At 49.1% G+C, this 22,058-nt stretch overlaps 1 protein-coding gene across 8 annotated transcripts in view; it reads right to left on the bottom strand.

Annotated features, from left to right (window-relative positions):
• Positions 1-21,828, bottom strand: part of LOC119566026 (class I histocompatibility antigen, F10 alpha chain-like) — a 52,518-nt gene extending 30,690 nt beyond the window's left edge. For 3 of the 8 annotated variants that reach the window (XM_043545690.1, XM_037896486.2, XM_037896489.2), the window contains exons 1-2: positions 21,667-21,826; positions 3,157-3,420 (exon numbers count right to left, since the gene is read on the bottom strand). In XM_043545690.1, the coding sequence (XP_043401625.1) occupies positions 3,157-3,420; positions 21,667-21,727 (325 nt within the window). In that variant the 5' untranslated portion in view covers positions 21,728-21,826. Of the gene's footprint in view, positions 1-3,156; positions 3,421-21,666 lie in introns of all 8 variants that reach the window. The other 5 variants (XM_037896487.2, XM_037896488.2, XM_043545693.1 and 2 more) reach the window with 4 other exon arrangements.
• Between the last annotated feature and the right edge of the window lie 230 nt (positions 21,829-22,058).

The raw sequence follows: 22,058 nt of genomic DNA, 5'->3' as shown, positions 1-22,058 counted from the left end.
GAAAGATTCAAACTCCAACTTGGATGATGAGTCATCTTGTGGGGATGAGAGGTGTGTGATACCCGTCAGCTCCAAGGGACGGTGCTGAGGATCCAGGGATCGGGGCCGAGATGGGGAAGCCTGCTTCAACATAAGCAGAGAGCAAGGGGCCTGGTACCAAATAGGAGCTCGAGACAACATGCTCCCTTCTGCTTGCCCGCACTGCTGGCACCGAGTGTTATACTGCTGGCAACAGTGGTAATGAACATGCCAGAAAGTCCCTGGCCACCACAGGCGGCTCTGGGATGGATGGTACCGCAACCCTGCTGGTGCTTCACTGCCCCTCTGGTGCTGGCGGCTGGTTGGGTACTGGACTCCACAGAGCCTGTGGACAGGGCGGAGTTGGTTTCACCTGAGGAGCAGGATCAGAGGAGTGGCCAGACACAGGTCGCACTCCCCTGCACTCCCCATGCTTGTCCATTCTTAGAGATGGGGAACCTCTCAGACAACTGCTGCTTATGTTTCTTTCTTGGCCCTGGGCATGAGGAACGGTGCTGAGAGTCCCATATGGACTCTCTCTGCAGCAGCGCTTCGTACCAACACTGAGGTACACGCTGCCAAGTTTGGCTGACTCGGCTCTGAAGAAGGTCTGAGTGCGGCTTCCATCAGGAGGGACTTCAGCGTGGCCTCCCTGTCCTGTTTCATAGGTGGACTGAACCGGTGGCAGAGCTGACCGCGATCCGCAAGAGGAGTCTCACCCAAGCACTTTAGACAGCTAGAGTGCCGGTCGCTCAAAGGCATGGGCTCGCCGCAGGAGACCCCGGGTATGAAGCCTGGAGACTAAGGCTTGCCCAGTTCCAGGAGCAGAAGAAACTCAGTTGGACTCTCGTAGCAAACTATTTACACCAATCAAGTAAAGTCAAAAATGAGAAAATAACTGCGGGGAAAAGGGATGGAGTAACAACGAGAGAACAACTGAGAATCTTGAGAGGTGCAGGGCGGCTGCTCACAGAACACGCAGGGATCCCAAGCCAGGGGCCCGAGAGGAGAGGGGTGCGTCAAGCCTCCCCACCCACCCCTCTTCTCCTCCGTGCTGCATTCCACACAGATGTGTTTATAATTTAAAAAAGCAGATACACTTGGGGTTTGAGAAACAGCTTTTTAAAGCCTAGAATGAAGGTTTCTATATATAAACCTGAGCATGGTGATGATGAGCAGGATGGGAGCACTGAGGGGGACTCACAGGGACCAGAACCCGAATTCCCCTGTGTGTGTGTTGGGGGCAGGGAAGGCTCCCTAGAGAGGGAAACATTGTTGGTGGCCAAGATGCAGGACTCAGGACAGTGTCCTGAGAGCTGGCAGACCCAGGACTGCGAGGAGGGGGTAAATGGCGGGAGTGGGGCAGGAGGGGGCAGTCAGGACAGTGGTGGGCGAGGGGGCGGTGGGGACAGAACAGCAGCTCCCCAGCGCAGGGTTAGGGGCAGGTGAGCGGAGCCCCTCTCTCAGCATCGGGGAGGCCAGTGTCCGTGTGAGCAGGTCAGGCTGGACGGGCTCAGCAGCAGGGGACCAAGGGGCGAGACTAGTCAGGAGAGGGTTAAACTAGCTACAGAGGGGGCAGGCTAGGGGGGCAGACACTTGGCAACCCTCCGCCCTGTAGCTTAGTCCTGGGGCAGGGGCACCAGGAACCCAGGTGTCCAGGATAGGATGGGAATTAGTACTCATTGCTGCTGTCTCAGTGCTGTGGGCGGGAGGGTACCAGGAGGGTTGGGGACACTCCTGGGTGAGCACCAATGTGACAGGCCAGTACCACTGACACGGGGGAATCAGGGGACTGGGGAGTGAAAATCCCTGTCAGGAAGGGCAGAGCAATTACATCAGAGAGACCCTCACCTGCCAGGAACAGTTCAGCAGCGCCAGGCACCGAACACTTATGATGGATCATCCCTGTGCTAAGTGAGACAGCACAATCCGGGGCCTGGCCAGGTGGCTACAGCCCCACACATCAGGGACCAAGCAGGAAGAACGGCTCTTTACACATCTATCGATAGTGTGCAGGGGAACCTGCCTGACCCTGGGAGCTCCAACCGGGGGGACACGGGCTGGGGTTTCTGCTGCCAGGGGTAAGGAACCCGGGAGTCTCTGCACATTGCAGGGGCTGATTCTCTCACTAACTCTCCATCCCCAGTCGATGTCAGACCCTCACTCTGCGGAGTGAAGAGGAATCTGACCTTAGATAAACTCACTCTGGAAATAAGACAAAACGGACAATGAAGGAGGCTCACCGGTGAACAGCTTCTCCCCATGGCTGGGGTGAATGCAGCACTGCCCGCTTTTGTGACTTTACCGTGCTTCTCATGATGCTGGGTGGTTTTATTAAATCCCCAGTTCCTGGACTCATGGGATTAGAGGAGAGTCTCAGCTCTCTTTTCTTACTGTAGTAACTTCTAGTCCTTCTAGGAGCAGGGAAAAACCCGGAAATATGTCCCCTAAAGGCTCAAACCAGAGGGCAAATAAAAATAAGCTCCAATATTACTCCCAATAAGCTCCCAAAATACTCATGACATTTAAGCCAAAATCAGAATTTTCAGGGCCAGACTTGTAATGTCTGAACACTTGGGGCTGTCGCTATTGGGATTCCCCATCACTCGGTGTCTGGGAAATGAGACAAGACGTCTCAGAGCCCTGTTCTAGCTCTAGGGTCTGACAGAGTCACTGTCATAGCTGGGAGGAACAAACCCCTCCGTGCAGGAATCGCTGGGTGCCATTCTCTGGCCTGGGTGACCAGGAGGTCAGACTAGCCGGGTCTGATGGGAACTTCTGGCATTCGCACCTCTGCCACTCTGCCTGTGAAATAACCAGACACGAGGGGCGGGGGGGAGTCCCTCGAAGGGCAGCAGAGGCAGCTGCAAGTGGGACTGGTAGCAGAAATCTGGGGTGTTTGGGGAGGGTCAAAAAAAAGGTCTTTTGCATGAACCCTCCACCCTGCAGCCCTTCCCCCTGCCCCATGTCCCTTTGTCCCCCACATTCACACTGACTCCAGCAAGAAAATGCCCCTGCGGGCTGTCCCTTCCCCCCATCCCCAACACGCATCTCTGTGTCCATTCACCCTGTTTACATCAACCGCACCCCCCACCCCATGTCCCTGCATCCCTAGGTCGGGTCGTGTCCCGCACTCACCCTCGCTCTGGTTGTAGAGCTGACCCAGGGTGTTCAGACTCGCGTTGTACCATTTCTGGTAGCGCTGTGCGCACCAGGTCCTCTTGTCCCAGAACTCCGGACTCTCGTTCTCCGCCATCCACGCTGTGCGAGGCTTCGCCCTCTGCATCCCGCTGGTGTAGACGAAGGTGACCTGATCGTCCACGTACACAACACGGCTGAACCAGGGCAGCCCCGGGCCGGGCTCCGACACCACCGTGTCCAATACGCGCAAGGAGTGCAGGCCTGGGGGGATAAATGGGGGAGGGGAGAGTCAGACCCAACCAGACCCTGCCAGGGAGCCCCTGGCAATACACAAGAGGCAGCGCCAGCCCTCAGGAGCGCTCCTGTGGGAGGGAGACATGGGAAGGGGCTCACAGAACGGCCTGACTGGGGAGCAAGAGAGGGTGGAGTAGAAGAAGAAAGAGAGCAGGGCTGGAGTGTGGTGTGGGGAAAAGGAAGGGATGTTATGGGAGAGGGTGGGGCAGAAGGACTGGGGGATAGGAGATGCTTCACAACATCCTCTGGAAAGGAATTCCACTGGTTGACTGTGTATTGTGTGCAGAAATACCTCCTTTTGTTTGTTTTAGACCTGCTGCCTATTAATATCCTTGGGTGAGGCTTAGTTCTTGTGTTACGTGAAGGGGTAAATATTCACTTTCCGCATACCCGCCGTGATGAAGACTATGATTTGGTCATGGATATTTTTAGTATAAGTCCTGGACAGGTCACGGGCAACAAAGAAAAGCTCACGGAAGCCCGTGACCTATCCATGACTTTACTAAAAGTATCCATGGCAAAACGGGGAACTCAGCTGCGTGACCCACACACCACCTGCAGTTGCTAGGCAACTGAGAGCCACTCAGAACTCCAGGGTCCCTCTGCTGCCTACGGCAACTGGGAGCGGTTGGTCCCCCCACAGCCCATGGAGGCCCCCCCGCCGCTCCCGGCTGCTACAGATGGCAGGAGGACCCCTCAGCTTCCGGCCGCCACGGGCTGAAGTCGTGGAGTTTGCTGGAAGTCACTGGAAGATTCCGTGACTTCCGCGACCTCTGTGAAAAAAACATAGCCTTAGTCTTGATTTCGTAGACTTTCAGCATATCCCCCTTAGTCGTCTCTTTTCCACCCTGAAAAGTTCCAGTCTTATTAATCTCTCCTCATGTAGCAGCCATTCCATACCCCGATCATGTTTGTTGCCCTTTTCAGTACAATTCCAATATATCTTTTTTCAGACGAGATGACTACATCTGCACGCAGTATTCAAGATGTGGGCGTCCCATGGATTTATAGAGAGGCAATATGATATTTTCTGTCTTATTCTCAATCCCTTTACTTATGATTCCCAACATTCTGTTAGCTTGTTTGACTTCCACTGCACATTGAAAAAACAAGGAGTCCTGCGGCACCTTAAAGACTAACGCATTTATTTGAGCATAAGCTTTCGTGTATGCATCTGACAAAGTGGGTTCCAGCTCACGAAAGCTTATGCCTGTTAGGATATAGACATTCAGGCCTGTCTCAGCATGAGAACCTGGGGATAAGGGTTCCCAACTGTTTCAACCCAGGGAGCCTACTCTTGGCTCAGAGCTAACAATGTCCTTTTCTTCTTTTCCTTCTTCTTTTTCTCGGTTTACTTAATTTGCTGCTTGTAGCCTATACTTTAAACTGACCTGACAGGCTTAATTGGTTTCTTTCCACCTCTCCCCCTGCCTTTCCACACTTTTGTTTTTCTGAAGTTTTAATGGAGGGTACTTTGGATACTTATGTGAGATGTTTTTGGTTATTTTGGACAAAGTATGAGGGAGGTCTGCCGTATTCCACCAGAATTTTTGGAGTAAAAGATCCATGGGTATCCATGGAGACAAATGTTTTATGGCCTCTTTGAACAGTCTCAAGGTAAAGACAGCACAGGTTAAGGCAGCTGTGTGGCAATAATTGTACTTGGTGGCTAAGTTGTTACAGACAAATTGCACTACCTTAAAGAACTAAATGTAGAAGTAAGTGATTTAAAGAAGTGAGTGAAAAGTTACAAATAGTTTTTGCAAAAATTGATAATACAGGGTTTGCAAGAAAGTAAACATTTGGGAGTTGTGGAAATGGTAAAAGGTAACTGTTGTGAAGACGTTAAAAGAGTGACAGTTGTGGTGTTACAAGAAGGAAGTTTTTGTTTAATGATAAAACCCAGTTATATCAATGTAACTGTATGTGCAACTCTGTGCAGTCACATTGGATGGAAGCTTGGTAATTAAATTATCCAAGGGGGTCAGGTAGAGTGGCTACTACCACCACTGTGCTTCTGTCCCCAGAAGCCTTTACAGCTATTCTGAGGGAAAATGGGCCCTTTTCCCACAGAAATGGTCTATAAGGGACTGCAGCAGGCAGAGAGAGAATCTGATCAGAATTATTTGACTATTGGATAATGTAATCAAAATCACTAAAGGATGTAAGGGGTTTCTATTGGAACTTAACTTGGCTGCCCCTGGTTGTGTCTAGTTGTACAAGATGGAAGTGTAATCAGGATACAGTTGTGTAAAAAAGAGTAATCACAGTGAAAGGGATGTTAGGCAAAAGAGAATTTTGTGTGTGCGCACAGGAAAAAGAAAAGGAAAAGGGGAAGAATGATGGGAACACTGAGCCTTGGGGTGGCTCTGGGGGATCAGATTGTTACTTTGGTGGGTGTGCATGAAAACTCTGTGGGCGTGGGGGAGGCAGTTACACCTTGTGTAAAATTAATATGGCTAATATAATGTTATGGAGGTTAAATTATATGGAAGGAATGTGCATTTTCCCAGGACGTGTGCAGTATATATTGGAGAAAGGATAAAAGAAATGCTAATAAAACATGGTACTTCATTAAAATAAACTACTGCAAACATGGTCTGTTGTACAAGAGGGGAAACTGAGGTACACTACCTCATGAATTTCATAAATGACCAGTGAGTGGGGTAATTCACTAGCCTGACTATAGAACAAAATAAGGACAGCCTGGAGGTAATTATTCTGTTTTTCCTGCAATTAGCAAGGAAATTTGTAAAAGAAAGTGGTATTATTATTATTAAGCAATAATCTGTCCCCACCAGGGGGGTGGAAATTGTTTCTTTTGTTTTTCAGACACTCTACAGGCAAGAAGAAAAGGAGTACTTGTGGCACCTTAGAGACTAACCAATTTATTTGAGCATAAGCTTTCGTGAGCTACAGCTCACTTCATCGGACGCATACTGTGGAAAGTTTAGAAGATCTTATTATATACACACAAAGCATGAAAAAATACCTCCTCCCACCCCACTCTCCTGCTGGTAATAGCTTATCTAAAGTGATCACTCTCCTTACAATGTGTATGATAATCAAGGTGGGCCATTTCCAACACAAAACCTGGATTTGTGTTGGAAATGGCCCACCTTGATTATCATACACATTGTAAGGAGAGTGGTCACTTTAGATAAGCTATTACCAGCAGGAGAGTGAGTTTGTGTGGGGGGGGGGGGGTGAGAAAACCTGGATTTGTGCTTGAAATGGCCCACCTTGATTATCATACACATTGTAAGGAGAGTGATCACTTTAGATAAGCTATTACCAGCAGGAGAGTGGGGTGGGAGGAGGTATTTTTTCATGCTTTGTGTGTATATAATAAGATCTTCTAAACTTTCCACAGTATGCATCCGATGAAGTGAGCTGTAGCTCAGGAAAGCTTATGCTCAAATAAATTGGTTAGTCTCTAAGGTGCCACAAGTACTCCTTTTTTTTTTTGCGAATACAGACTAACACGGCTGTGACTCTGAAACCTGACATTCTACAGGCAAGCTGGCACCAGCGGGAAGAATAACCCAGAATACCATGGATCTGTGTTTTGTGTTTGTCTTGTCTTGTTGCTAGCATTGTTGTGTTTTAATGAACAGAAAATCTCATGATGTGGGTGGGGGATGGCTTCAAAAGGCTAACCTGGGGGGGAAGATGTGTATGGGAATGCAAAATGCTCAACTAGAAGGCCAGCACCTGTGTAATAGCTACCATGGTACCTGGAAATGAAATGGCAACTAAGGTGGTCCCCACAAGCCCTATGGAACTAACGAGAAGGGGAGGAGCTCACTGGGAATCAATGGAGGGGTGTGTAAAATAGTGTAAGTCAACAGAAGATGTTTGGATGTGCCCCTCTCCTATGACTAAGGAGGAGCAGGATCAATGGCCTATGCAAGGGATGGACAATTGGGTGTACTGTGTATAAGGTGTTTTGCTGGGAATGTACATATTACTGGGGGCACAATTACACCAGCCCATAACCAAACTACACACATCTACATGCTGCTATATGGACTTTGGTGCACAAATGGATCTATGAATCTTATTGCTGTTTATAATCAAACCAGGACATACTGCCTGATTCCATACCAAGTGGTCAAGCTGGTTTGGACAATATCCCATCTCTCTGTGAACATTCAGTGGACTTATGATATGGACAAAAGCATGCAAAACTTGCAGGAGCAGCTTGTTGCAACTGCCAGCAACTGGACACATCAGATCGTGACCCTGTTGAAGGAGGAGAGGCAGTGTTTTGGTGGTGGCTCGGATGTTGGACCATACTGCAGTGGTCAGGACTTGGTGTTGCTGTGGATTTTGTATTGTTAACTGTACTTGTGTTACTACATTACTTATAGGTTATCTCCGTATGCAACGTAAGCCCTCCAAACCCTACAGTGTACTAGACAACCCGGACTCAACCTTCTCAAGCCCATTCTAATGGAAAGTCTGGAACACTAATTGGAATAGGTGTGGTATGCCCGTACGAGAGAAGGTGCAGGGCACTATACTACACAAGGGGTAGTGGGACAGATGGAATATCGACACCTTCCACCTTGATGCCTGGCCCTATCAGGAAATGTGTCGCTATATGTCCTATGCTTTTCCAGGGATACCTGGGCAGGAGGATCCCAAAAAAAAAGGAAAAAAAAAAAGGGGAGGAATGTTCGGATATAGATATTCAGACCTGTCTGTAAAGGCCTAGACTCTAAGAATTTAGGTGTATTCTTATCACTTGGCTAGTTCTAGAGGTATAAATGAAAGAATCAAAATCACTGTCTGCCGGCGTAAGGTCCTTCTCTTACTGTGACAGTCTGAGACCCTGTGCTTAGGCTAAGGCCTTTGGCTAAGCAGCAGAGGCAGCCATAAGCTGGGAAGCGACCGGTCACCTCCTCACATTCCAACCTAGTCTCATTGAAATAAGGTGCTATTGGGCTGTTAGGAATACAATCCTGTCCTGATAATGCCTATCACCTCCAGAGAAAGGGAAGTGCCCAGAAGATGTAAAAGGAAACTTAGTTTGAGAGCATCCTGTCTGGCAAGAACTCACTTACCAACAGCTGGGATGTGAAATCCTCATTTCTGTGTTGTTCTATCATTGTAGTTCTCATTTCCCCATTGTTTGTCTGTATAATCTCTGTCTGGTTCTGTGATTGTTCCTGTCTGCTGTATAATTAATTTTGCTGGCTGTAAACTAATTAAGGTGGTGGGATATAATTGGTTACATAATCATGTTCCAATATGTTAGGATTGGTTAGTTAAATTTCAGGAAAATGATTGGTTAAGTTATAGCTAAGCAGAACTCAAGTTTTACTATATAGTCTGCAGTCAATCAGGAAGTGAGTGGGGGGAGGAATGAGAACAGGGAATGGGGGTCCACCCACTCCTGCAATAAACCTCTCACCTATGTCTGAGCTAGTGAAGTCCTCAAATCATGGTTTAAAGACTTCAAGGTGCAGAGAATCCTCCAGCAAGTGACCCGTGCCCCATGCTACAGAGGAAAGTGAAAAAGCCCCAGGGCCTCTGCCAATCTGCCCTGGAAGAAAATTCCTTCCCGACCCCAAATATGGCAATCAGCTGAACCCTGAGCATGTGGACAAGACTCACCGGCCAGATACCCAGGAAAGAATTCTCTGTAGTAACTCAGATCCCACTCCATCTAACATCCCATCACAGGCCATTAGGCCTATTTACCACTAGTAGTCAAAGATCAATTAATAGCCAAAATCATGTTATCCCATCATATCATCTCCTCCATAAACTTATCGAGCTTAATCTTGAAACCAGATAGGTCTTTTGCCCCCACTGCTTCCCTTGGAAGGCTATTCCAGAACTTCACTCCTCTGATGGTTACAAACCTTCATCTAATTTCAAGTCTAAACTTCCTGATGGCCAGTTTATATCCATTTGTTCTTGTGTCCACATTGGTACTGAGCTTAAATAATTATTCTCCATCCCTGGTATTTATCCCTCTGATATATTTAGAGAGAGCAATCATATCTCCCCTCAGCCTTCTTTTGGTTAAGCTAAACAAGCCAAGCTCCCTGAGTCTCCTTTCATAAGACAGGTTTTCCATTCCTCGGATCATCCTAGTAGCCCTTCTCTGTACCTCTTCCAGTTTGAATTCATCCTTCTTAAACATGAGAGACCAGAACTGCACATACTATTCTAGATGAGGTCTCACCAGTGCCTTGTATAATGGTACTAAAACCTCCTCATCTCTACTGGAAATACCTCGCCTGATGCATCCCAAAGACCGCATTAGCTTTTTTCACGGCCATATCACATTGGCGGCTCATAGTCATCCTGTGGTCAACCAATACTCCAAGGTCCTTCTCCTCCTCCGTTACTTCTAATTGATGTGTCCCCAGCTTATAACTAAAATTCTTGTTATTGATCCCCAAATGCATAACCTTACACTTCTCACTATTAAATTTCATCCTATTACTATCACTCTAGTTTACAAGATCATCCAGATCTTCCTGTATGACAACCCGGTCCTTCTCTGAATTGGCAATACCTCCCAGCTTTGTGTCATCCGCAAACTTTATTAGCACACTCCCACTTTTTGTGCCGAGGTCAGTAATAAAAAGATTAAATAAGACTGGTCCCAAAACCGATCCCTGAGGAAATCCACTAGTAACCTCCCTCCAGCCTGACAGCTCACCTTTCAGTATGACCCGCTGTAATCTCCACTTTAACCAATTCCTTATCCACCTTTCAATTTTCATATTGATCCCCATCTTTTCCAATTTAACTAATAATTCCCCATGTGGAACCGTATCAAGCGCTTTCCTGAAATCTAGGTCAATTAGATCCACTGCGTTTCCTTTGTCTAAAAAAACTCTTACTTTCTCAAAGAAGGAGATCAGGTTGGTTTGGCACGATCTACCTTTTGTAAAACCATGTTGCATTTTGTGCCAATTACCATTGACCTCAATGTCCTTAACTATTTTCTCCTTCAAAATATTTTCCAAGACCTTGCATCCTACAGAAGTAAAACTAACAGGCCTGTAGTTACCCGGATCACTTATTTTTCCTTTCTTAAAAATACCAACTATGTTAGCAATTCTCCAATCATACGCTACAACCCGAGTTGACAGATTCATTAAAAATTCTTGCTAATGGGCTTGCAATTTCACGAGCCAGTTCCTTTAATATTCTTGGATGAAGATTATCTGGGCCCCCCGATTTAGTCCCATTAAGCTGTTCGAGTTTCGCTTCTACCTCAGATAAGGAAATATCTACCTCCATATCCTCATTCCCTAAGATCCTCATTAGCCTTATTAAAGACTGAGGCAAAGTATTTGTTTAGATATTGGGCCATGCCTTGATTATCCTTGACCTCCACTCCATCCTCAGTGCTTAGCGGTCCCACTTCTTCTTTCTTGGTTTTCTTCTTATTGACATGGCTATAGAACCTTTTACGACTGGTTTTAATTCGCTTTGCAAGGTCCAAATCTACTTGACTTTTAGCCTGTCTCACTTCATCTCTACATGTTCTGACCTCAATAAGGTAGCTTTCCTTGCTGATCCCTCCCATCTTCCACTCCCTGTATGCTTTCTCCTTTTCTTAATCACCTCTCTGAGATGCTTGCTCATCCAGCTTCGTCTACAACTCCTGCCTATGAATTTTTCCCCCTTTCTTGGGATGCAGGCTTCTGATAACTTCTGCAACTTTCACTTGAAGTAATCCCAGGCCTCCTCTGCCTTTAGATCCATGCGTACTTCAGTCCAATCCACTTCGCTAACTAATTTCTTTAATTTTTGAAAGTCAGCCCTTTTGAAATTAAAAACCCTAGTCGCAGATTTATTTTTGTTTATCCTTCCATTCACTTTGAACTGAATTAGCTCATGATCGCTCGAACCAGCCTTGTCCCCTGCAACCATTTCTTCTACGAGGTCCTCACTACTCACCAAACCCAAATCTAGAATGGCATCCCCTCTTGTTGGCTCAGCAACTACTTGATGAAGGAACTGATCGGCTATCGCATCGAAGAACATCTGAGCCCAATTATTATTACTAGCACTGGTCCTCCAGTCTGTATCTGGGAAGTTAAAGTCTCCGATGATCACGCGGTTCCCATCAGTATTTACTTCATTAAAAACGTTAAAGAGGGCTCGATCCATATCCAAATCAGATCGCGGTGGTCTGTAGCACACTCCAAGCACTATCCCAGGGGAAAAGGAAAAGGAGTACTTGTTGCACCTTAGAGACTAACAAAATTAAGTATTCCTTTTCTTTTTACGGATACAGACTAACACGGCTGCTACTCTGAAACCTATCCCAGGGGAGGCGCTAGGAGCTTTCTTTCCCAATGTGATTTCTGACCTTAAAAACCTCTAAGGAAGGAGATTCCACCACCTCCCTAGGTAACCCATTCCAATGTTTCACCACCCTCCTAGTGAAAAAGTTTTCCCTAATATCCAACCTAAACCTTCCCCACTGCAACTTGAGACCATTACTCCTCATTCTGTCATCTGTTACCACTGAGGACAGTCTAGATCCATCCTCTTTGGAACCTCCCTTCAGGTAGTTGAAAGCAGCTATCAAATACCCCCTCACTCTTCTCTTCTGCAGACTAAACAATCCCAGTTCCTTCAGCCTCTCCTCATAAGTCATGTGTTCCAGTCCCCTAATCATTTTTGTTGCCCTCCACTGGATGCTTTCCAATTTTTCCACATCCTTCTTGTAGTGTGGCGCCCAAAAATGGACACAGTACTCCAGATGAGGCCTCACCAATGTCGAATAGAGGGGAACGTTCACGTCCCTCAATCTGCTGGAAATGCCCCTACTTATACAGCCCAAAATGCCATTGGCCTTCTTGGCAACAAGGGCACACTGTTGACTCATCTCCAGCTTCTCGTCCACTGTAACCCTTATATCCTTTTCTGCAGAACTGCTGCCTAGCCACTCAGTCCCTAGTCTGTAGCGGTGCATGGGATTCTTCCGTCCTAAGTGCAGGACTCTGCACTTGTCCTTGTTGAACCTCATCAGATCTCTTTTGGCCCAATCCTCTAAGTTGTCTATGTCCCTCTGTATCCTATCCCTACCCTCCAGGGTATCTACCACTCCTCCCAGTTTAGTGTCATCTGCAAACTTGCTGAGGGTGCAATCCACACCATCCTCCAGACCATTTATGAAGATATTGAACAAAACGGGCCCTAGGACCGACCCTTGGGGCACTCCACTTGATGCCGGCTGCCAACTAGACATGGAGCCATTGATCGCTACCCGTTCAGCCTGACAATCTAGCCAGCTTTCTATCCACCTTATCGTCCATTCATCCAGTCCATAATTCTTTAACTTGCTGGCAAGAATACTGTGGGAGACCGTGTCAAAAGCTTTGCTGAAGTCAAGGAATAACATGTCCACTGCTTTCCCCTCATCCACAGAGCCAGTTATCTCATCATAAGCCAGTTTTCTCGTCATATTTTGTTGCTCAGTCACCGAGTTTCGTGAGATCCCTTTATAACTCTTCGCAGTCTGCTTCAGACTTAACTTATTCACGCTGTGGCTGCACCTAGGTCCCCTGTAGGGACCAGGCCCCCTGTTGTGCCAGTCACTGCATGGGCCCTGCCCCATGGAGCTCGCAGGCTGATCACCCGTCCCTACAGTTGGGTTCACCCCACAGATCCAAAGGCAGGATCAGAGCTAAAGCGGGGGGTGGGGAAGGGCAACAGCTCCCAGACAAAGGGCCCGGTGCTGCAGACATTGAACCCCTGATCCCTTCACTCCGGTGAGAGTCCCACTGACGTCAGATACTGCTCAGGGGAATTATACACTGCCTCTCTGATCCCCACAACTGGCTCTCCCTTCCAGCCTCCCACACTCATCCTCGGTAACTTCAGCTTCCAAGGCGATGGCCCATACGACCCTCTGCTCCCCAGCTCCTCACCCAGCAGCCCTGGGTCAGCTCTCCCACTCTCCAAAAGGGCCATGCACTGGACATGGGTTCACCGGGCCCTGCTCTCTGAGCTCTCCGGTGCGGATTCCCCTTCTCCAGCTATCACCAGGTCTCTCTCAGCATCACCCATCAGCCACATCTCCCCATGTTTTATAATGAACAGTGTGTGTGCCTCAGTTTCTCCTATGAGCTGCATGGTTAACAAGGTGGGGGAAAAGATTAATTGCTCGGCAGAGATCCAGGTGTGACTGATGCCTCACTGTCTGGGGTCTGGGCCCCAAGCTGATGGGGGGTCCCAGAAGACAACTGCCCAGACATTTGGCACCTAGCAACTAATGACCATGGAGGACCCATCCTCTGCAGGAAGCCAGCCAGCTGTGACCAGCTGGAAAACAAAGAGCTGAGGACAAGACCAAGTGACAATGTTTGGCAGGAACAAGAACAAAAGTCTAAGGAGGGGCCCCTTCAGGCTAAGTGTGGGCTGCTGGAGGGAGGAGAAGCTTCTGGACTGGAACAAAAGAGAAAGTTCTGGGTTCTGGACAGACCCAGATGGACTTGGCTGTAACTTTCCATTCTCTAACGGAAAGCCTGTTGAGAGTCTTTAGAGGTTAAGTTTAGAGGACAGAGCAACAAGGGTGATGTCGTGCTGGGCATCTGCTATAGACCACCAGACCAGGAGGATGAGGTAGACGAGGCTTTCTTCAGACAACTAACAAGTTTCCAGATCACAGGCCCCGTTTCTAATGGGGGACTTCAATTACCCTGACTTGTGCTGGGAGAGCAATACAGCAATGCACAGACAATCCAGGAAGTTTTTGGAGAGTGTTGAGGACAACTTCCTGGTACAAGTGCTGGAGGAACCAACTAGGGGCCCTGCTCACCAACAAGGAAGAATTGGTAGGGGAAGTAGAAGTGGATGGCAACCTGAGCAGCAGTGACCATGAGATGGTTGAGTTCAGGATCCTGACAAAAGGAAGAAAAGAGAGCAGCAGAATACGGACCCTGGACTTGAGAAAAGGAGACTTTGACTCCCTCAGGAAACTGATGGGCAGGATCCCCTGAGAGGCTAATACGAGGGGGAAAGGAGTCCAGGAGAACTGGCTGTATTCTGAAGAAGACTTATTGAGGGCAGACGAACAAACCATCCCGATGTGCAGAAAGAATGGCAAATATGGCAGGTGACCAGCTTGGCTTAACAGTGAAAATCTTTGGTGAGCTTAAATACAAAAAGGAAGCTTACATGAAGTGGAAATTTGGACAGATGACTAGGGAGGAGTATAACAATACTTCTCAAGCATGCAGGGATGTAATCAGGAAGGCCAAAGCACAACTGGAGTTGCAGCTAGCAAGGGATGTGAAGGGTAACAAGAAGGGCTTCTACAGGTTTGTTAGCAACAAGAAGATGGTCAGGGAAAGTGTGGGACCTTTACTGAATGGGGGAGGCAACCTAGTGACAGACGATGAGGAAAAAGCTGAAGTACTCAATGCTTTTTTTGCCTCGGTCTCCACAGACAAGGTCAGCCCCCAGACTGCTGCACTGGGCAGCACAGTGTGGGGAGGAGGTAAGCAGCCCTCAGTGGTGAAAGAACAGGTTAAGGACTATTTAAAAAAGCTGGACATGCAAAAGTCCACGGAGCCGGATCTAATGCTGAGGGAGTTGGCTGATGTGATTGCAGAGCCATTGGCCATTATCTTTGAAAACTTGTGGTCATCGGGGGAGGTGCCAGATGATTGGAAAAAGGTAAATATAGTGCCCATCTTTAAGAAAGGGAAGGAGGAGAATACAGGGAACTACAGACCGGTCAGCCTCACCTCAGTCCTTGGAAAAATCATGGAGCAGATCCTCAAGGAATCCATTTTGAAGCACTTGGAGGAGAGGAAGGTGATCAGGAACAGTCAACATGGATTCACCAAGGGAAAGTCATGCCTGACCAACCTGATTGCCTTCTACGATGAGATAACTGGCTCTCTGGATATGGGGAAAGTGGTGCACGTGATCTATCTTGACTTTAGCAAAACTTTTGATACGGTCTCCCACAGTAGTCTTGCCAGCAAGTTAAAGAAGTATGGATTGGATGAATGGACTATAAGGTGGATAGAAACTGGCTAGATTGTCAGGCTCAATGGGCAGTGATCAATGGCTTGATGTCTAGCTGGCAGCCGGTATCAAGCAGAGTGCCCCAGGGGTCGGTCCTGGGGCCGGTTTTATTCAACATCTTCATTAATGATCTGGAGGATGGGATGGATTGCACCCTCAGAAAGTTTGTGGATGACACGAAGCTAGGGGGAGAGGTAGATATGCTGGACGGTAGGGATAGGGTCCAGAGTGACCTAAACAAATTGGAGGATTGGGCCAAAAGAAATCTGATGAGGTTTAACAAGGACATGTGCTGAGTCCTGCACTTAGGACGGAAAAATCCCATGCACCGCTACAGGCTGGGGACTGACTAGCTAAGCAGCAGTTCTGCAGAAAAGGACCCAGGGATTACAGTGCATGAGAAGCTGGATATGAGTCAGCTGTGTGCCCTTGTTGCCAAGAAGGCTAACGGTATATTGGGTTGTATTAGTAGAAGCATTGCCAGCAGATTGAGGGAAGAGATTATTCCCCTCTGTTCGGTACTGGCGAGGCCCCATCTGCAGTATTGCGGCCAGTTTTGGTCCCCCCGCCACTACAGAATGGATGTGGACAAATTGGAAAGAGTCCGGTGGAGGGCAACAAAAATGACTAGGGGGCTAGGCACATGACTTACGCTGAGAGGCTGAGGGAACTGGGCTTATTTAGTCTGCAGAAGATTGAGGGGGGATTTGATAGCGGCCTTCAAGTACCAGAAGGGGGGTTCCAAAGAGGATGGAGCTCGGCTGTTCTCAGTGGTGGCAGATGACAGAACAAGGAACAATGGTCCCAAGTTGCAGTGGGGGAGGTCTAGGTTGGATATTAGGAAACACTATTTTACTAGGAGGGTGGTGAAGCACTGGAATGGGTTACCTAGGGAGGTGGTGGAATCTCCTTCCTCAGAGATTTTTAAGGCCCACCTTGACAAAGCCCTGGCTGGGATGATTTAGTTGGGGATTGGTCCTGCTTTGAGCAGGGGGTTGGACTAGATGACCTCCTGAGGTCTCTTGCAACCCTAATCTTTTATGATTCGATGACCCCGTAGGGCCAGGCTGCACCGGGGCCTAACCCTGTTTAGGTCAAACCAAGCCTGTTACTGAGGTGACACAAGGGCACCAATGAGCGTTAAACCACTTCAAACAAACCCCAGACCCACCCCGCAGCCTCACCCAGCTCAATATGGGCTGCTGAGCTCCCCAGGGTCTGAGCTGCTGCCTCCTGGGGAACAAGGAAGATTCAAGTCCACGCTAGGAAAAGCAGGATGTGCCTTCCCCTCTCCTCACCCCACCCTAGTGGGAACCGGAAGCTCTTTATCCAGCAGTTACGTCCCAGGTGGACTGCGAAGAGGTACAAAAGGATCTCACAAAACTGGGTGACTGGGCAACAAAATGGCAGGTGAAATTCAGTGTGGATAAATGCAAAGTGATGCACACTGGAAAACATAATCCTAACTATTCATATATAATGATGGGGTCTAAATGAGCTGTTACCACTCAGGAAAGAGATCTTGGAGTCATTGTGGATAGTTCTCTGAAAACATCCACTCAATGTGCAGCGGCCGTCACAAAAGCAAATAAAATGTTGGGAATCATCAAGAAAGGGATAGATAATATGACAGAAAATATCATATTGCCTCTCTATAAATCCATGGTACGCCCACACCTTGAATACTATGTGCAGATGTAGTCGCGCCATCTCAAAAAGGATACATTGGAATTGGAAAAGATTCAGAAAAGGGCAACAAAAATGACTAGGGGTATACAACGGCTTCCGTATGAGGAGAGATTAATAAGACTGGGACTTTTCAGCTTGGAAATGAGGTGACTAAGGGGGGAATCAGATTTCAGAGTAACAGCCGTGTTAGTCTGTATTCGCAAAAAGAAAAGGAGGACTTGTGGCACCTTAGAGACTAACCAATTTATTTGAGCATGAGCTTTCGTGAGCTACAGCTCACTTCATCGGATGCATGCTGTGGAAATCGCACAAGACATTTTATACACAGACACCATGAAACAATGCCTCCTCCCACCCCACTCTCCTGCTGGTAATAGCTTATCTAAAGTGATCATCAAGTTGGGCCATTTCCAGCACAAATCCAGGTTTTCTCACCCTCCACCCTCCCACAAACAAACTCACTCTCTTGCTGGTAATAGCCCATCCAAAGTGACCACTGTCTTCACAATGCATATGATAATCAATGTGGGCCATTTCCTGCAGAAATCCAGGTTCTCTCTCCCCCTCACCCCCCTTCAAAAACCACACACACAAACTCACTCTCCTGCTGGTAATAGCCTATCCAAAGTGACCACTCTCCCTACAACCTGCATGAAAATCAAAGTGGGCCATTTCCAGCACAAATCCAGGTTTTCTCACTCCCCCACCCCCATACTCACACAAACTCACTCTCCTGCTGGTAATAGCTCATCCAAAGTAACCACTCCCCCTACAATGTGCATGATAATCAAGGTGGGCCATTTCCAGCACAAATCCAGGTTTTCTCACCCCCCCCCACCCCAAACACACACACACAAACTCACTCTCCTGCTGGCAATAGCTCATCCAAACTGACCACTCTCCCCACACTGTGCATGGCAATCAAGGTGGGCCACTTCCAGCATAAATCCAAGTTTAACCAGAACGTCTGCGGGGGGGGGGGAGGAAAAAACAAGGGGAAATAGGCTACCTTGCATAATGACTTAGCCACTCCCAGTCTTTATTTAAGCCTAAATTAATAGTATCCAATTTGCAAATGAATTCCAATTCAGCAGTTTCTCGCTGGACTCTGGATTTGAAGTTTTTTTGTTGTAAGATAGCGACCTTCATGTCTCTGATTGCGTGACCAGAGAGATTGAAGTGTTCTCCGACTGGTTTATGAATGTTATAATTCTTGACATCTGATTTGTGTCCATTTATTTTTTTACGTAGAGACTGTCCAGTTTGACCAATGTAGATGGCAGAGGGGCATTGCTGGCACATGATGGCATATATCACATTGGTGGATGTGCAGGTGAACGAGCCTCTGATAGTGTGGCTGATGTTATTAGGCCCTGTGATGGTGTCCCCTGAATAGATATGTGGGCACAGTTGGCAACGGGCTTTGTTGCAAGGATAGGTTCCTGGGTTAGTGGTTCTGTTGTGTGGTATGTGGTTGCTGGTGAGTATTCGCTTCAGGTTGGGGGGTTGTCTGTAGGCAAGGACTGGCCTGTCTCCCAAGATCTGTGAGAGTGTTGGGTCATCCTTCAGGATAGGTTGTAGATCCTTAATAATGCGTTGGAGGGGTTTTAGTTGGGGGCTGAAGGTGACAGCTAGTGGCGTTCTGTTATTTTCTTTGTTAGGCCTGTCCTGTAGTAGGTGACTTCTGGGAACTCTTCTGGCTCTATCAATCTGTTTCCTCACTTCCGCAGGTGGGTATTGTAGTTGTAAGAATGCTTGATAGAGATCTTGTAGGTGTTTGTCTCTGTCTGAGGGGTTGGAGCAAATGCGGTTGTATCGCAGAGCTTGGCTGTAGACGATGGATCGTGTGGTGTGGTCAGGGTGAAAGCTGGAGGCATGTAGGTAGGAATAGCGGTCAGTAGGTTTCCGGTATAGGGTGGTGTTTATGTGACCATTGTTTATTAGCACCGTAGTGTCCAGGAAGTGGATCTCTTGTGTGGACTGGACCAGGCTGAGGTTGATGGTGGGATGGAAATTGTTGAAATCATGGTGGACTTCCTCAAGGGCTTTTTTTCCATGGGTCCAGATGATGAAGATGTCATCAATATAGCGCAAGTAGAGTAGGGGCGTTAGGGGACGAATATGTTAGGGGGGAATATGATAGAGGTCTATAAAATCATGAGTGGTATAGAGGAAGTAAATAAGGAAGTGTTATTTACCCCTTCTCATAATACAAGAACAAGGAGCCACCAAATGAAATTAATAGGTAGCAGGTTTAAAACAAACTCAAGAAAGTATTTTTTCATGCAACGCACTGTCAGCCTCTGGAACTCCTTGCCAGAGGGTGTTGTGAAGGCCAAGACTACAAGGGGCTTCAAAAGGAAGCTAGATAGATTCATGGAAGATAGGTCCATCAATGGCCATTAGCCAGGATGGGCAGGAATGGTGTCCCTAGCCTCTGTTTGCCAGAAGTGAGATTGGGTGACAGGGCAAATACTCACCTGCAACCGCACGACAAAAACACTAACCCAGGAACCTATCCTTGCAACAAAGCCCATTGCCAACTGTGTCCACATATCTATTCAGGGAACACCATCATAGGGCCTAATCACATCAGCCACACTATCAGAGGCTCGTTCACCTGCACATCTACCAATGTGATATATGTCATCATGTGCCAGCAATGCCCCTCTGCCATGTACATTGGCCAAACTGGACAGTCTCTATGTAAAAGAATAAACGGACACAAATCAGATGTCAAGAATTATAACATTCATAAACCAGTCGGAGAACACTTCAATCTCTCTGGTCACGCGATTACAGACCTAAAAGTCGCAATATTACAACAAAAAGACTTCAAAAACAGACTCCAACGAGAGACTGCTGAATTGGAATTAATTTGCAAACTGGATACAGTTAACTGAGGCTTGAATAGAGACTGGGAATGGATGGGTCATTACACAAAGTAAAACTATTTCCCCATGTTTATTCCTCCCCACCCCCACCCCCACTGTTCCTCAGACATTCTTGTTAACTGCTGGAAATGGCCCACCTTGATTATCACTACAAAAGGTTTTCTCCCCTCCCCCGCCCCTCCTGCTGGTAATAGCTCACCTTAAGTGATCACTCTCCTTACAGTGTGTATGGTAACACCCATTTTTTCATGTTCTGTGTGTATATAAATCTCCTCACTGTATTTTCCACTGAATGCATCCAATGAAGTGAACTGTAGCTCACGAAAGCTTATGCTTAAATAAATTGGTTAGTCTCTAAGGTGCCACAAGTCCTCCTTTTCTTTTTGCGAATACAGACTAAGACGGCTGCTACTCTGAAACCTGTCGGAGGACAGGACACTGGGCTGGATGAACGTTTGATCTGAGCCAGTACGGCCGTTCTCATGTTCTTACAGGAGATCCTAACAGCACAAACGCAGCAGCTGTTCTGTGCTCTGCAACGGGAGCTCACGCCCAAACGAAGACCTGATTAACGCACAGATCGAGGGGCTCCAAACTCTCACCCCCGACCCTGGGGCGCCAACACACGGCCAGAGACAGAGAAGGGGTTGACATCTCCTCACTGGGATGACACCTCGAACGACCTGCTTCACGACAGATACGACCCATTGCCATTGCGGACTGTGGGTGCGACTAGACTGGTGCTGACACAACTTCGCCATACGGAGCCAAGGACAAGCCGCGCTCAGGAGTCCCAGGCCCTGGGGATAAACCCAGCAGGAAGACCCTTCTGGGAGCCATTAAAGGTCAAAGATCCAAGAAGCCTTTTCCCTTCATTTAATGCTGATCTATGTGGAGGGGGGCGGTTAATTTACTCCCTCCACTCGCTATCAGCCTGCGCTCCGCACACAGGAATCCCGTCTGAAAGCCCCACCGGGGTGACCCGATGTCCCGATGTTATAGGGACAGTCCCGATTTGGGGGCTTTTTCTTATATGGGCAACTGTTACCCCCAAAACCCCAGTCCCGATTTTTCACACTTGCCCTCTGGTCACCCTCACCCCACCCTGCCCTGAGAATGACCCAGCCTGGGCAGCGCCTGGCCCCGGGGACGCCCCGCAGCCGGGAGCCGCACAGGGCCGCGAGGGGCTTGTCGGCGGGTGCAGCACCCATGGGTGCCGGTCCGAGCGGGGCCGCACCCCCGGCTGGGGGGGGTCGGCGTTGGATGCCGGGGTCACCGCTCGGGTCGGGGCGCTCCGCCCCCCCGGCACATTGTCCCCGCAGCCCCCGGCAGCGCCGGGCACAAGGGGGGCAGGACCCCCCCCGGTCACTATAGCAACGTCACTGATCCCTGTCAGCAGCCGCTCAGTGCCGGGGGGGGCGCGGGGGGGTCTCCCGACACCTCTGAACGCAGAGCCCAGAACCGCCCCCCCCCGGCACCCAGCTCCCCGCACCCCCCAGCACCCCCCCGGCCTGCTGCCCCCCCCGGCACCAAGCTCCCCGCACCCCCCCGCCCGGCCCGGCTGCCCCCGTCCTGCCCCCCTGGCCCGGGGTCTCCCCCCGATGCTCACGGGATCGGGCCCCCGGCAGGGCTGCAGCCCCCAGCAGCGGCAGCAGGAGGCGCAGCGCCATCCCCGGGCCCCCCGCAGCGCGGCCGGACGCGGCCCCGGGACCCGAGAACGCCGCGGGGGGCGGAGCCAGCTCCCGCCGCGGGAGCCCCCGGCCCGCAGGGATTGGCTGGGGAGGGGGGAGCATCCCGCCAATCGCGACGCGGAGGCCCGGGCCGTCACCGGTCGCTGGGCAGACCCCGGCGGGCGAGGGGAAGGGACAGTCCGAGCGGGAGAGGACGGGCGGGTTCGGCGCGGCGGGGACCGTGGCCTCGGGGCTGCCCGGCCCGGAGCCGCGACTCGCTCCCCGGCCGAGGCCGCTGTTCCACGGGTGCCGAGGCTGGAGGTTCCCCTGC

This window comes from Chelonia mydas, chromosome 4, assembly GCF_015237465.2.
Source record: "Chelonia mydas isolate rCheMyd1 chromosome 4, rCheMyd1.pri.v2, whole genome shotgun sequence".
NCBI classification, from domain to species: Eukaryota; Metazoa; Chordata; order Testudines; family Cheloniidae; genus Chelonia; species Chelonia mydas.
Note: the sequence above shows the minus strand (reverse complement) of the source record. Positions and strands in the feature narration are given on the sequence as shown.